General features: G+C 37.6%; 1 protein-coding gene across 2 annotated transcripts in view; it reads left to right on the top strand.

The window, feature by feature from the left end:
• FBXO11 (F-box protein 11) overlaps positions 1–12,641 on the top strand; it is a 76,792-nt gene extending 64,151 nt beyond the window's left edge. For both annotated transcript variants that reach the window (XM_075707526.1, XM_075707524.1), the window contains 12 exons: positions 4,150–4,367; positions 4,685–4,770; positions 4,852–4,946; positions 6,025–6,147; positions 6,251–6,336; positions 6,694–6,770; positions 6,880–7,023; positions 7,958–8,068; positions 9,220–9,327; positions 10,648–10,756; positions 11,167–11,265; positions 11,344–12,641. In XM_075707526.1, coding sequence (XP_075563641.1) covers positions 4,150–4,367; positions 4,685–4,770; positions 4,852–4,946; positions 6,025–6,147; positions 6,251–6,336; positions 6,694–6,770; positions 6,880–7,023; positions 7,958–8,068; positions 9,220–9,327; positions 10,648–10,756; positions 11,167–11,265; positions 11,344–11,473 — 1,386 coding nt within the window. In that variant the 3' untranslated portion in view covers positions 11,474–12,641. The remainder of the gene's footprint in view (positions 1–4,149; positions 4,368–4,684; positions 4,771–4,851; positions 4,947–6,024; positions 6,148–6,250; positions 6,337–6,693; positions 6,771–6,879; positions 7,024–7,957; positions 8,069–9,219; positions 9,328–10,647; positions 10,757–11,166; positions 11,266–11,343) is intronic.
• Positions 12,642–12,684: the final 43 nt, after the last annotated feature.

Raw genomic sequence — 12,684 nt, forward strand, 5'->3', positions numbered from 1 at the left:
CACAGCTAATGCTTTGCCTGGTATTTTAAATAAACTTGGTGTACAGAGCTACTTTTTAATATTTAGGACTTTTCAAGCTGAAAGCTACTGCTAAGGTACTTTGAGTCTCCTTACACTTGGTATTTTTGTGTAAGATTGTAATATTTTTTTCCACATGCTTCCCTTATTCCTTATTTATCACAGGGGCCTGCTTTTCTTACTAAGCAATCCTGGCACTGCCAGGTGTTGCAGTCCTCCAGGTTGTTCTACTACTAGTTGATGAATTATAACCAGAAACCATCACAAAACATACGTAAAATACCCAGCACGCTTGAAAATCATTCTTAGAAGGAGGTGGAGGCAATATAATGCTTGCAATCCCTCTGTGCAGAGGAGGAGTATTGACCTTCCTGACCTTAATAGCTGCCTGGCAGAGTCTCCATAAAGGATGTGGGCTTGAGCTGCCCAACAGCTGGACAGAGCTTAAGAGCTGAAGGTTGGGCAGCCTGTGTGTACTGTTAGACAGAAGTGGTAAGAAAGGAACAGGCTGTTTCTAATGGTGTTACTGGTTACACCTGGAGCTGGCAATAAGCTTTGGCTTTGCAAACAGTGGGCCCTATGGATAATAGATCATTTAACTCCATACTTAGAAACACAATTTCCGTGTTATTTCCTAGTTAACAAAATATTTGTTAGCTTTCCAAGAAGAAAATGTTGTCTGAACCCATTTAAAAAAAAAAAAAAAAAAAAAAAGGAAAAAAAAAAAGTCTTTGAGAGGATATAGTTCAAAGGCACAACAATGCCTTTTGAAGGGGAGGGGCTGGAAAAGATACCAGGGATTGCCTGGGTGCATCTTAGACTGAGATAAGTTTAGCCCTTCTCCCTAGGGGGTGCATTTGGGCCAAAGAAGTTCTTGGTTTCAACAGAGAATGGCATAGGCAATAGGCAGTCTGGGAATTAGGTGGTGGTTCAGGACTGTGGAGGAGCACGTGTTTCTGACAAACAGCAGTTCTGTTGGTTTCACTGAATTCAGTTTGTTATGCACACAGGTGGTGTTCAGACATGGTCTCAACAAGTGCAGAAATACACTGGGTTTAACTGCATCAGCTCAAAGTCAGCAGTTTGGATTAAGCTGACTCTGCTTGAGGTGGACTGGACTTCTTAATGCAGTTTCGCTTTGTGAATATTGAATGTTACAGGCTCTTACCTAGCAGAAAGCCTTGACTTTCTGACCCAGCAGTCAGCCTTATAAAGGAATCTGAGATACAGAATTTTTTTTTTTCTTCTCCTCCTTTTGAGGAGCACTTCTTTCATAGAGGCTTACAGCAAATTCTCAGTTTCTTCTGAATCGGCAGCCCTACTTTTTTCACGAAGGTAGAAGAGCGATCATTTTGAAGGTTCCATTTTCTACTTTTTGAAGAAATGACACTTGTACTCTGCTGTCAGGTGATGTTATGGTATTCTAGGACATAGTGGACAGAGTACAGTTAATCTACCGGTACCTCTTCTGTTCCTTGCTGGAGTTGCATATTATGTAGATACAGTGGGACACAAGCAGAAGTGAAGGAGCCATCTCTTTCATTTCATTTCCAAGCAAGTTTGAAAGTTACACACTATATGGTATTGTTTTCAAGAATTAAAAGTATTTGTGCCAAAATTTCCTTACTATTAAATAACAGTGCTTGCTGAAGCTCGCAAAGGTATTACTGACCACATGATAAAGGCTCTGCTTGTTTGCAGCTTCTATGTGGCATCTGAAAAGGCTGTGATGAAGCACATATGAAATACCTCTTTTCCTTCATCACATTGCTGTAGTCACAACATATTTAGCACTCAAAGGGAGGATAACGTGTCAAGTAATTAAAAAGATACCAGACCATGTATAGTAATACTTTAATTGAAATTATGTGTTCCATTAAGAGGATTAAGCTTTACTTTATACCAAATTGTCATATCACTTAAGTTTCTCTTGAGGGCTTCGTTTTAAGTGAAAATTAGGGAAAAAAAAGTGGTTCCTTTTGGCATAAGAAGTCCCAAAGACTGCCTGTTGGCATGAAGGCATATTTCTGAGGAGATCTCCTTTAGATTCCCCTGTTAGTGTGTAGCTTCCTTGAGAACTCTGAAAACATCTTGACTCACTCTAAAGAAATCTAATCCTAAGTCCTTAAAAATACATTCTGAATATTTACAGAAAGTGGGCTTTTTCCATTTGACTTTTTTATTTGTCACCCAGAGGGGCCTGGGGAACCAAGCTGTGCATACTAATAGTACTTTTTTGGAGAATGTTTAATCAATGCAGTCCCTTTCCTGGCCGCAGTCCTCAAAGTAAGGAGAAGTACATGCTGTCTTGATTTCTTCATTGAACTGTATGTATTTCTGCTTTTTTATAATCAAAATATGTTTGATGAAGTCCCTTAGCAATTCATACATAACAAGTAATACAACAGTGAAACAATGCTTTCTACTTAGATTGGCAGTAACTTGAGTAATTTCCATGTGATAGGTAGTAGAAACTCCAGGACCAAGGTGCTCATGGTGGTTAGGTCATGTGAGTACAAAACTGGAATCCAGTTACACTGAGCAGTAGGAAGAATTGTGCTTTTTTTGTAGTTTGTAGGAATTACTCAGTAGGAAGTAAAACAAGTCTCACAATTAGCAAGACTAAGTAACTAACTAAAATGGCTACAGGAAAAACAGTATTTGGACAAGGTGCCTATGAGGGTGACAAAGATCGGTGAAAGTCGGGCCCCTTTCCTTTTGGGTTGGATGTTTCACCTATATGTGTTATCAGTTCATTAAACAGGTAATCTTTTGCACAGTGAGGACCAATACTGCTAAAACTATAGCTGGAACCATATAGATTGTTTATACTATAGATGGCTTTGCAGAGCACAGAGACACAGACATCTAGGAGAAAAGAAAGAACTGAGATTGGTTCACATTATCTTTCAACCATGTGTTCTTGGATGTAAGGGACAGTGCAATTTTGGTGGTTGTCAGCAGCAGAGTACTGCTCTGAATATCATGTGCTCTGTTTTTAGTCTTGCCCTCCACAGCTGCCTGCTCTAGATAGTCTGGGTTAGAGCTTTCAAGAGCTTGCATCCAAGCCATCCACAAATTAAAATACATTACTTGGTGGTTGTCTACCATCTCCAATAAGAGCTGCTTCCTTCTTTCAGTTGTTTAGTTTCTGTTCTTTTAGTTGGGCAAAATGGGCATATAATACCATTAAAGTTCACCTCAAAGAACAGGTTGAATTTTAGTATCAAAATGTTCTAAAACTGTGACAGAAAAATGCTCTGGAAGGACTGACACAGTTACTTCACATGGCCCTGGAATGAACTAGAGTTGGAGGAATTACTGGGCGGAAAACAACCATTGTCAGATGAATTTTCAGATGGACCAGTTCATCATGCTGCTACACGAGTGCTTGTTGGCATAGCAGAAGGAGCATGCATGGGATGGCTTTGTGGAATGTCTCCCCCCTCCCAGATACGCTGTTTATAAAGCATTTGTTTAAATACAGTTTTGTTGTAGGCCTCCTGCTAGTATTGCAGTGCCTAAATGTAAGTGTACACCATGTAAAAAAAGGGGAGAGGAGGAAAAAAGTTTACCAGTTGGCTGCTCAGACCAATCCAGTCCTGAAAAAACTACTCCTCTCCCACATCTATGTGTATTTATTATGACCAGTTATTTCAAAGAAATTTAGGACTCTTATTCCCAAATAAGTCATATTCTTACCAAATATATGTGGTACTGGGACTGAAAATAAGTAGGCAGTCTTCTCCATAGCACTGTCCTTCTTATATTGGACCTGTGGGCTTTATGGCCTTTGAAAGGAGGAGTCTGATTCATAGGAGCCGCTAAGGAAACCTGATATTCAGTCCTCTTCGAGGTGCTATATCCAGAGTTGCCATTTTTTTCTTGTATCCCATGGGTAGTAATAAATAGCAATGTAAACACAGTGTTTTTGAGACTACCTCATTTTGGGGGGAAAAAATTACATAGTGGCAGTAGCTGTTTAATTAGCTATATAAGTACTTAACATGTTGTCAATTTTGGTACTGTTTCCTTTTAAATGAGGATTGTATTTAGAGGGGAGGGATGGTAGGGAATAGCCTTCATTTTAAAAAGGACTTTCACAGGAAACTGCATGTTTTGTGTCTTAAGGGTTATTTTGAAAGCTGCAACATACATAGAAACAGGATAGCAGGTTTTGAAGTGAAAGCCTATGCCAATCCTACGGTAGTTCGGTGTGAAATCCATCACGGCCAGACTGGAGGAATCTATGTTCATGAAAAAGGAAGAGGACAATTCATAGAGAACAAAATCTATGCAAACAATTTTGCAGGTGTTTGGATTACCTCAAACAGTGACCCAACAATAAGGTATTGTTTTCTTCATTGATATTTTACTACTTGGAAGAAGAGATTTGATGGGGATGGGAAAAGTGCAATTTTATTTCATTTATTTATAATGAACTGTAAATACCCCAGTATATGTAAAAAAGAAATTGCTGTCTGTGTTCAGTTGAACTGTATTTTTAATTTGCATGTATACTTGGAAGCCTGTGTTTTTCAAAGCGACAGAACATAAATTCTCTATTTTAAATCTGAATATTGTACAGTCCTAGACACTACATACATGTATAGTATTGTAGAGCATATCATAATCATTTCATAATGTGGATACTTTTGTTTCTTAGGGGTAATGCAATTTTTAATGGGAATCAAGGTGGTGTTTATATCTTTGGTGATGGAAGAGGCCTTATTGAAGGAAATGACATTTATGGTAAGCTAATTTGCTTATTGCATCTTGAATTCTGAGAAAAATGAGTATGTAAGTTGTATTAAATAACATTTTTGTTAACAGGTAATGCGTTAGCAGGAATACAGATTCGAACAAACAGCTGTCCCATAGTTCGACACAACAAGATTCATGATGGTCAACATGGTGGAATTTATGTAGTAAGTATTACCTACCAACAGGCATACAATCTTGTTTTCTGTTCATATAGATGTTGGAAAAGGGTACTCTATATAAAACATTTGATTGTACTTACAATGACTGAATTTCTTACTTTATAAACTAGGTTAATTGTAATAGGCTGAAGCTGGTGCTGATGCTGAAAAGATGAAGGCTTTTATGAATGTCACTAAATTATTTCTATTACAGAGTAAAAAATTTAAAATGGGATAGATGACAATTTCACCATTTCTTGGTTAAAAGCTTTTTAAAGGCTTAGTTTTCACAGCAGTTTGTCATTATTTAGGGAAAAAAAATTAGAAATCTGTTCAGCTTTTTTGGAGTGTAATGTGTTTACCACTAACCTCAGAAAATTTTTTTTTTTTTTTTTTTTGCCTTCAGGATGATATACATTGCAATTGCTGTACGGTCGTGTATTGTAAAAGTGAGGAATAAAGCGCAATTTCCAGCGTGTGCAAGGGCTCTGCTAATTGAACTGAAAGAGCTGTCAGGTTCCCTTAAGCAATATCAGATCTTGAGGAATATTTGTGTATCTTTCTGCCAAAAGTTACCTAAGGTTCCACTAATGCTGCAAGTGTGCAGTTTCATCTGCTCATTCTGTAAATCTAACCAGAACAGCTTACCCTGACCAAGAATACTGTTGCTTTACTTTTAAGCACAAACACGTGGTAAAAAATAGTTATCTTAAAAGACGTGCCAATTTTTTGTCAGCCTGGTGGATAGGGCTGGGTGAAGGTTTAAGTGCCAGGGGCCACAGCTTTCATCTGATTGCATGGCACTGGGGAGGTACCTCTTCTACCAACAGCTAGCAGAGATTTGCAAATAATACCGCAGAGCCTTGAAATATAATGATTTACATGCAGAGTGTTCTCTGTTTCATGGCAAACATTCAAAACCATGATGTACTGTTATTAAAAAAAAAAAAAAAGTGAAAATATGTACTCAAAAGAATTGCTTTGCTACAGTAAAGAAGCCATGTTGGGGCAGGATGGGTACAGCCAGAAAAAGAGTATTGGCAGTTAGCAGGTTTTCTCAACTCTTAAATTGTCTTGTATTTAGCATGAAAAAGGACAAGGTGTGATTGAGGAAAATGAAGTTTACAGCAATACTTTGGCTGGAGTCTGGGTGACAACAGGGAGCACTCCAGTCTTGAGGAGAAACAGAATACACAGTGGGAAACAGGTGAGTTTTGCTGTGTGGTTACAAGGGGGCCATAAAGAAGAAAGTTCTTCTGTTTTTTTCTACTTTGTTACTTTGCAACTAATAATTTAATTCTCTGTGTTAGGTTGGAGTTTATTTTTATGACAATGGACATGGCGTGTTAGAAGACAATGACATCTATAATCACATGTACTCAGGGGTTCAGATAAGGTAAAATGTATTGTGATTTTATGTCAAAACAGTCATAGCTTGTTTTGGGCTCTTTGGTGTAGTCTTAACTGTTCTTATAATTTTGTTTCTAAAAATAACTTCTGAAATCTACTATGTCTGAATGTCCTCTGCTTCAACTTAAAGATATTACTAATAGAGCCTGGATATTGACTAGAACGTGTGGCCCCTGAAGTCTGTAAAGCTAGCATATGTTTCTGTGTTTGGAAAGAACCGTATTTTAGTAAGATTTTTAAGCAGTGAGATCTATGGGGCACTTATGTCGAGGTGTTTCAAGCATTTGGCCTTGGCAGATAGTCAGCTGTTCTAAATTACTTCTTTGCTTATGTTTCTCTCTAGAACTGGAAGCAACCCCAAAATTAGACGCAACAAGATCTGGGGTGGTCAGAATGGTGGTATTCTTGTCTATAATTCTGGTAGGTTTGTTTTTCACATCTATCCAGAATTGTTTATGTTCTGCAATATTATCTGTTCCCATTTATTATCCTTTTTGATTTTTTTTTTCCACCCTTCCTTCAATTTTAGGGCTTGGATTTATAGAAGACAATGAAATTTTTGATAATGCAATGGCTGGTGTGTGGATTAAAACAGACAGTAATCCTACACTAAGAAGAAATAAAATCCATGATGGAAGAGATGGAGGCATCTGTATATTTAATGGGGGAAGAGGTAGTTTTTTCTCTTACTGGCATATACTGAATATTCTGGACAAGAGTGTAATTTCAGATTAAGCAGTGTCCTTTTTAAAGTGCTCTTTGGAAACGTAGCTCTTGTCTTCTGAAGTAATAAAATAGTTATAATGAACATACACTCATGCTTTTTAGCCCTAATTACATCAGTAATACTGAAATCTGTGGGAAGCAGAGAGGTAATCTGTCTCATCCAAGACAACTGTTAGACTGCTGCTTAGGACAGTCCTTTTATCCCATCTGCTTTTGGAAGCTTTGCCATTTGACTGAAAAGACAGTATTGCATTCAAGTCATGTAGCCAAAATCATGCATCTGAACAGTTCAGGTTCTGCCGGTGTCAAAGATTTAGGGGGGAAAAAAAAGACAGATCTTTAAGGAATCTCTTGTATACTTGTAAATTTAGAAGTGGTCCTCCTCTGAAATCCCCTGACTGTTGGGTGTCCTGATACCAGCTTCCGGTATTTTGTAGATAATCATTGCTGTAAATGAGCTTTAATTTTAAGTTAAGCATTTTAAAGTAATCCTGTACTGCAATCAGAAATGCAAGTTAAGCTTTGCTTTGGCAGGCTGCTCGTTTTAGAAGACAAGAACAGAAAGACGTTAGGAAAAATTGAAGGAAAATTTGGAAAGTGAAAAGACTTAGCATTTCCTCAAAAACAAAACAGAGTTTTCTGTAATGGTGCATACGATCCCAGATTGTATTCTGTATACTGAAAAAAATACACTTACATGATTATACACTCAGAATTACTTTAAACTTGTATCACTACCTTCAGTGCTATTGGTGGGATTCCCCAAATGAAAGGAAAATTAGCAGGATGATGATATGTGAGATCTTTTGAAAATATTTCGCAGAGTGGTTACAGGTAAGGAAATGCTAACAAGCTCAAATGTCATGTTTGGTCTGTCATAGGTCTTCTGGAAGAGAATGATATCTTCAGGAATGCTCAAGCTGGTGTTCTTATCAGTACCAATAGTCACCCTGTGCTAAGGAAAAATCGAATATTCGATGGATTTGCTGCAGGTTTGTGTTTAAATCAAACTTTGAAGTGTTAGAGCTTAGAGTAAGTTCTTCACAAAGCTAACCTGAGTTTCTTTACCCCACAGTATTTAGGCATTTTAACAGAGATTGGGATATCCTTCAGTGTATTCTAGAAATCATTTGAGAATTCAGAATTGTAGCCAGAATATCTTTACAGCAGTCTCTGGAATTACTAGCATGTTGAGAAACAACACATCCTGCCTTCTCATTTTTCTGTGAAATACTTTTTCATTATTTTATTTTAGAAGTAATCAATAAAGTTGCCTAGGATGCATTTATAGTTGATCTGCTGGATGCTGGTTTGAATATTTTATCACTGCTTTAAAAACTAGGAAACATAGCAAATATACATTTTAAATAGATTTGAATTGCATCTCAAGTTCAACTTGCTCACTCTACAAACTTGAAAAATTATTAATTAATGAGATGAAGAATGTTTAATAGTGATTTTTTTCTTTTTAATTTACTGCTTAATGATTGCAGTTCCATGCATCTCACATTCCATTCCATTTCAACTAAAATTGCATTCTTGAGTTTTCTCCCATCTTTCTTTCAGAAGAAGCAAGTTTTCTGAGAAGAGCCTCTAAAGGTGTTGTTTCAGTGTGGTGGGGGGGAAGGATAGGTTGCTGTCAAGAGCAGTCCTGGACAAATGACTTGGAAGACATGGGTTACTGATAAAAGCTAAGATTTAAAGAAACTAATTTTAGGTGTCCATCTTGAGAACATTTTAAAAAAGATATTTTTAAAAGGGTACGGTATGTGCACAAGAATTTTCAAATATACATGAAGATGGCAGCTTTAAGCACCCAAAAATCATATCCCCCTTGGAAATACATGATCATAGTGCCATTTTATTCTCAGATAAAATACTAGTGTACTGTTACTACCAGAAACCATGCATGCCAGCTGTAGCTCTTTGAAAGGATTTGACAGAAGTATTTGAACCTCAGTTTTATAGTAAATTACAGTGCAATTTCTAGCTATGTCATTTTCCTTTTTTCCCCTGAATTTATCATGGTTTAAAAAAAAAATGAACAAACTACAGATCATGAGAGAGGTACAAATGCACAATCACTAAGGATTTAACTTTCCCACTTTCTTTTCTTTTTCGTTGTTCCCCTGACCCAATAAAGGTATTGAAATAACAAATCATGCAACTGCAACATTAGAAGGCAATCAGATTTTCAACAACCGCTTTGGAGGTTTATTTCTAGCATCTGGTGTCAATGTCACAATGAAAGGTGAGCCTGAGTCCTCATTGGTTGTTTGTTCACTTTGCAATTTTTTTTTTTCCATTTTTGGCTCAGATTTGGTACCACCTTAAGCTGAGTTGTAACTAAGAGTTTCAGCTGAAGGTAATCAGCCAAACTAAGCCATCTCAGATTTTTAGACAGCCAGACACTTTCAAAGGTAACTTAAGGTTTTCCTATCATATCAAAACTCTCTGTTATTAGCTCTTTGGTTTCAAAATTGTTTCCGAACTGGTTACTGGTCTTTGGCCCATGTCAAATTCCAATTCTAAGTTAATATAATGGAAAGTCTTTTGTCACGTATCTGAAAATGAGTGTCCAGTAAAGAAACATGCCTCACTTGGCTTTCAGCATCTAAAAGCATGAATGTTCACAATCCCAAATCACTTTTTCCTGAAAATAGGAACCATTTACATACATAAAATTCCCATGTATAGTGGGGAAGCGTGCATGAGACAAGATCCTCTTGGAGGAGATTGGAGTGATGGTTTGAATGCCGGACACCTCCAGGAGGTTATTCTAGAGGAAGGTGGTTCAGTTTGCAGATTTTTTACCTGCTTGGCTGTATTTTGTTACGCCTTTTCCTGTATATTCTTTACATCACTTAAAACACAAGCTCTGGCTCCCTGCGTCACAGCTCCTGGGCTTACTGAGTGCATCAGTCAGTGCTGTGATGCTACTGGGAGCAGACAAAACTAGTTTGAGGTGCACTTTGGGACTTGACAGAAGATGTAGTAGCTGAATAACAGGATTATCAAATCCTCTATGCCTTGGACACATCTTTTAAATGCTGGAGGTGATCAGACCTAATTCCCACTTCCGTTGTGTTTGGAAAGTGGTATTCTTACACTCCCCTGGAGGAAGAGCCATGATTTTCTGCTTTCTAAGGGATGTGCAAAAGTACTTACGGGAGGCGAGGGGCTTCCAAACATTTGCATTTCAGACTTCTCAACAGAAAACTTAAGCCTGATAGGAAGGCTTGTTTCTCTAACCATTTATTCACAAACCAGCTCACCAAGAGTATTTAAATGAAGGCTTATCGGGTATCTTATGCAATGCATGCAAAGAGGAACAGTCTGTCTGGTCTGAGGAGTGCACTGCACTGTCTGGGCATCTGCCTCGTAAGCTGGCATTGAGGATTTGATATGCTTAAATGCCAAAACTAAAATGCAGGCATAGAACTAACTGTTCCTAATGGGTTTAGCTCTTAAAAAGAGGAGGGGGCCCCCTCTGCTTTACCACCTCAAGGGGAAAAAAAAAAGTCATTTATCCAGGTGTGATTAGTTCTTGGCTTCTTTTTTGCCCCAACAGATAACAAGATAATGAACAATCAAGATGCCATAGAAAAAGCTGTCAGTAGAGGCCAGTGTTTATATAAGATATCAAGCTACACCAGCTATCCGATGCATGACTTCTACAGGTAACAGCTTCTTTTCTGTCACCTACAGTAAGGTTTTCAAATCAGCACGATTTCTCTTCTAGCAGGACCCCTAGAACAGTTGCCATGTCCGTTTAACGCACAAATGTGCGCTCTTTGTTAACTGCAATAGAAGAGGATTAAACAAGTTCCCATTGTCTTGAATTTACTGTGGGCATGAGGAAAATGTAGTTACTGTGAACCTGAGCCTAAGGGATTACACAGCAGAGCTGCTTTTTCAAAACAAGCAACCAAAAGTATGCCATGAAATCCACATTTGTGTAAAATTCTCAGGTTTTACAGTCCTATGCCCATCCTTTCCTTAGGGCTGGTCTGCCCCTACACCCTCCCCGTGCCCTTTTCTCAGCTCATCAGTTTTTGATTCATGCCTAATGTGATGTATTTTACTTCAGATGTCACACCTGTAACACCACAGACCGTAATGCCATATGTGTGAACTGCATTAAGAAGTGCCATCAAGGACATGATGTAGAATTCATTAGACATGATAGGTATGTTTCAAACGAGTAGGTTGAGCAATTTGGACAAGGCAAGTAAAGCAGGAACTAAAGAGCTGTCTTTCTTCCTAGGTTTTTCTGTGACTGTGGTGCTGGAACACTGTCTAATCCCTGTACGCTTGCTGGAGAGCCTACACATGATACAGATACACTATATGACTCTGCTCCACCTATAGAATCTAATACATTGCAGCACAACTGAATTCCTTTCAGAAAGAAAGTCCTGCCATTCTAATATCATAACTATTAAAACTTTTTTTTTGGAGGAAGTTATACTTGCCCATTTCTGCAGAAAGAGACTGTATTAAAGCGGATGTGTGAGGTGTTGACACTATGGAGCTCAACCTACCAAAAAAGAAAGTGGCAATATGTTGACTCAGGATAACAGAACTGGGCGTTTTAGCATTACTGTGTAAACAAAGACTTTGAAGGGACAGAAGTGAAGAAAAATAAGCTGCAATTTTGTACAGATACCAACTTCTGAAAGCTGGTGTTTTTACAAGTAGCATTGAAACGCAGTCCAATTTGCAGTAGTACTATTCTGTAGACAAGCAGCATTCTTTGTTGCTGCCTTTATGGACATGGGTACCAATTGCTTTTGTAACATGGTAAAAAATGTGAGCTAGCACTTCTGCATTTCTTTTGATTTTTTTAACATTTATTCAGATTGAGAAATATGATTTTAATGCTTTAATCTCATGTAGTTTGTTTCTAATTTCAAGCAAAAAAAAATCTTATTGTACTTGAATGTGTCCTGTTTTGTTAGCACACCTAGACTTGCTGTAACTGTACTCATGTCCCAGTATGTACGTTCTTTCTATGAAAGAGAAAACACTAATCTTAAATTATATCCAGCAATTTTTCTGGTGTCCTCTGAAGTTAGAATAATCTCCTTCCCTGCCCCAGCAATAGTCTGTACTCAAACCACCCTAACAAAAAAAGCGAGTGTTTTAATGAGACTTCCTAGACTATAATGCACTATAAAACAAAGTACCCATGTAACTAAAAGTTTTGTGAATGAGATTTTACTATGTTTTAAAGTACACAGTAGAAAGTCTCCTCAAAACAGTCTTGTACTTTACTCTGTTCATAGTTTTTTTTTGAACAGTCTGGACATTACTTACATAACCTGCTGGAAATCACAGCAATTTCCTGCTCTAATGAAGCTGAGACAAGTATATATACAGCCCTATACAGTTTCATAGCTTTTTTCCATTTATGTGTATTGGTGACAGTGGGTAATCAACAGCCTGAAAGTGTATGCATGTACCATAACATCTAGACTTAATATATTGTGGAGTACTCAATAACCATTATGTAGAGGGTAGGTAAGACTTTAAAGGGTTTAATTTCCTAGGAAAGACAATGGAAAAATGGTCATTTTTAAAAAATAAAGTTTATTAGATCATAACG

The sequence above is a fragment of the Pelecanus crispus genome, chromosome 3 (genome assembly GCF_030463565.1).
Source record: "Pelecanus crispus isolate bPelCri1 chromosome 3, bPelCri1.pri, whole genome shotgun sequence".
Lineage (NCBI taxonomy): Eukaryota > Metazoa > Chordata > Aves > Pelecaniformes > Pelecanidae > Pelecanus > Pelecanus crispus.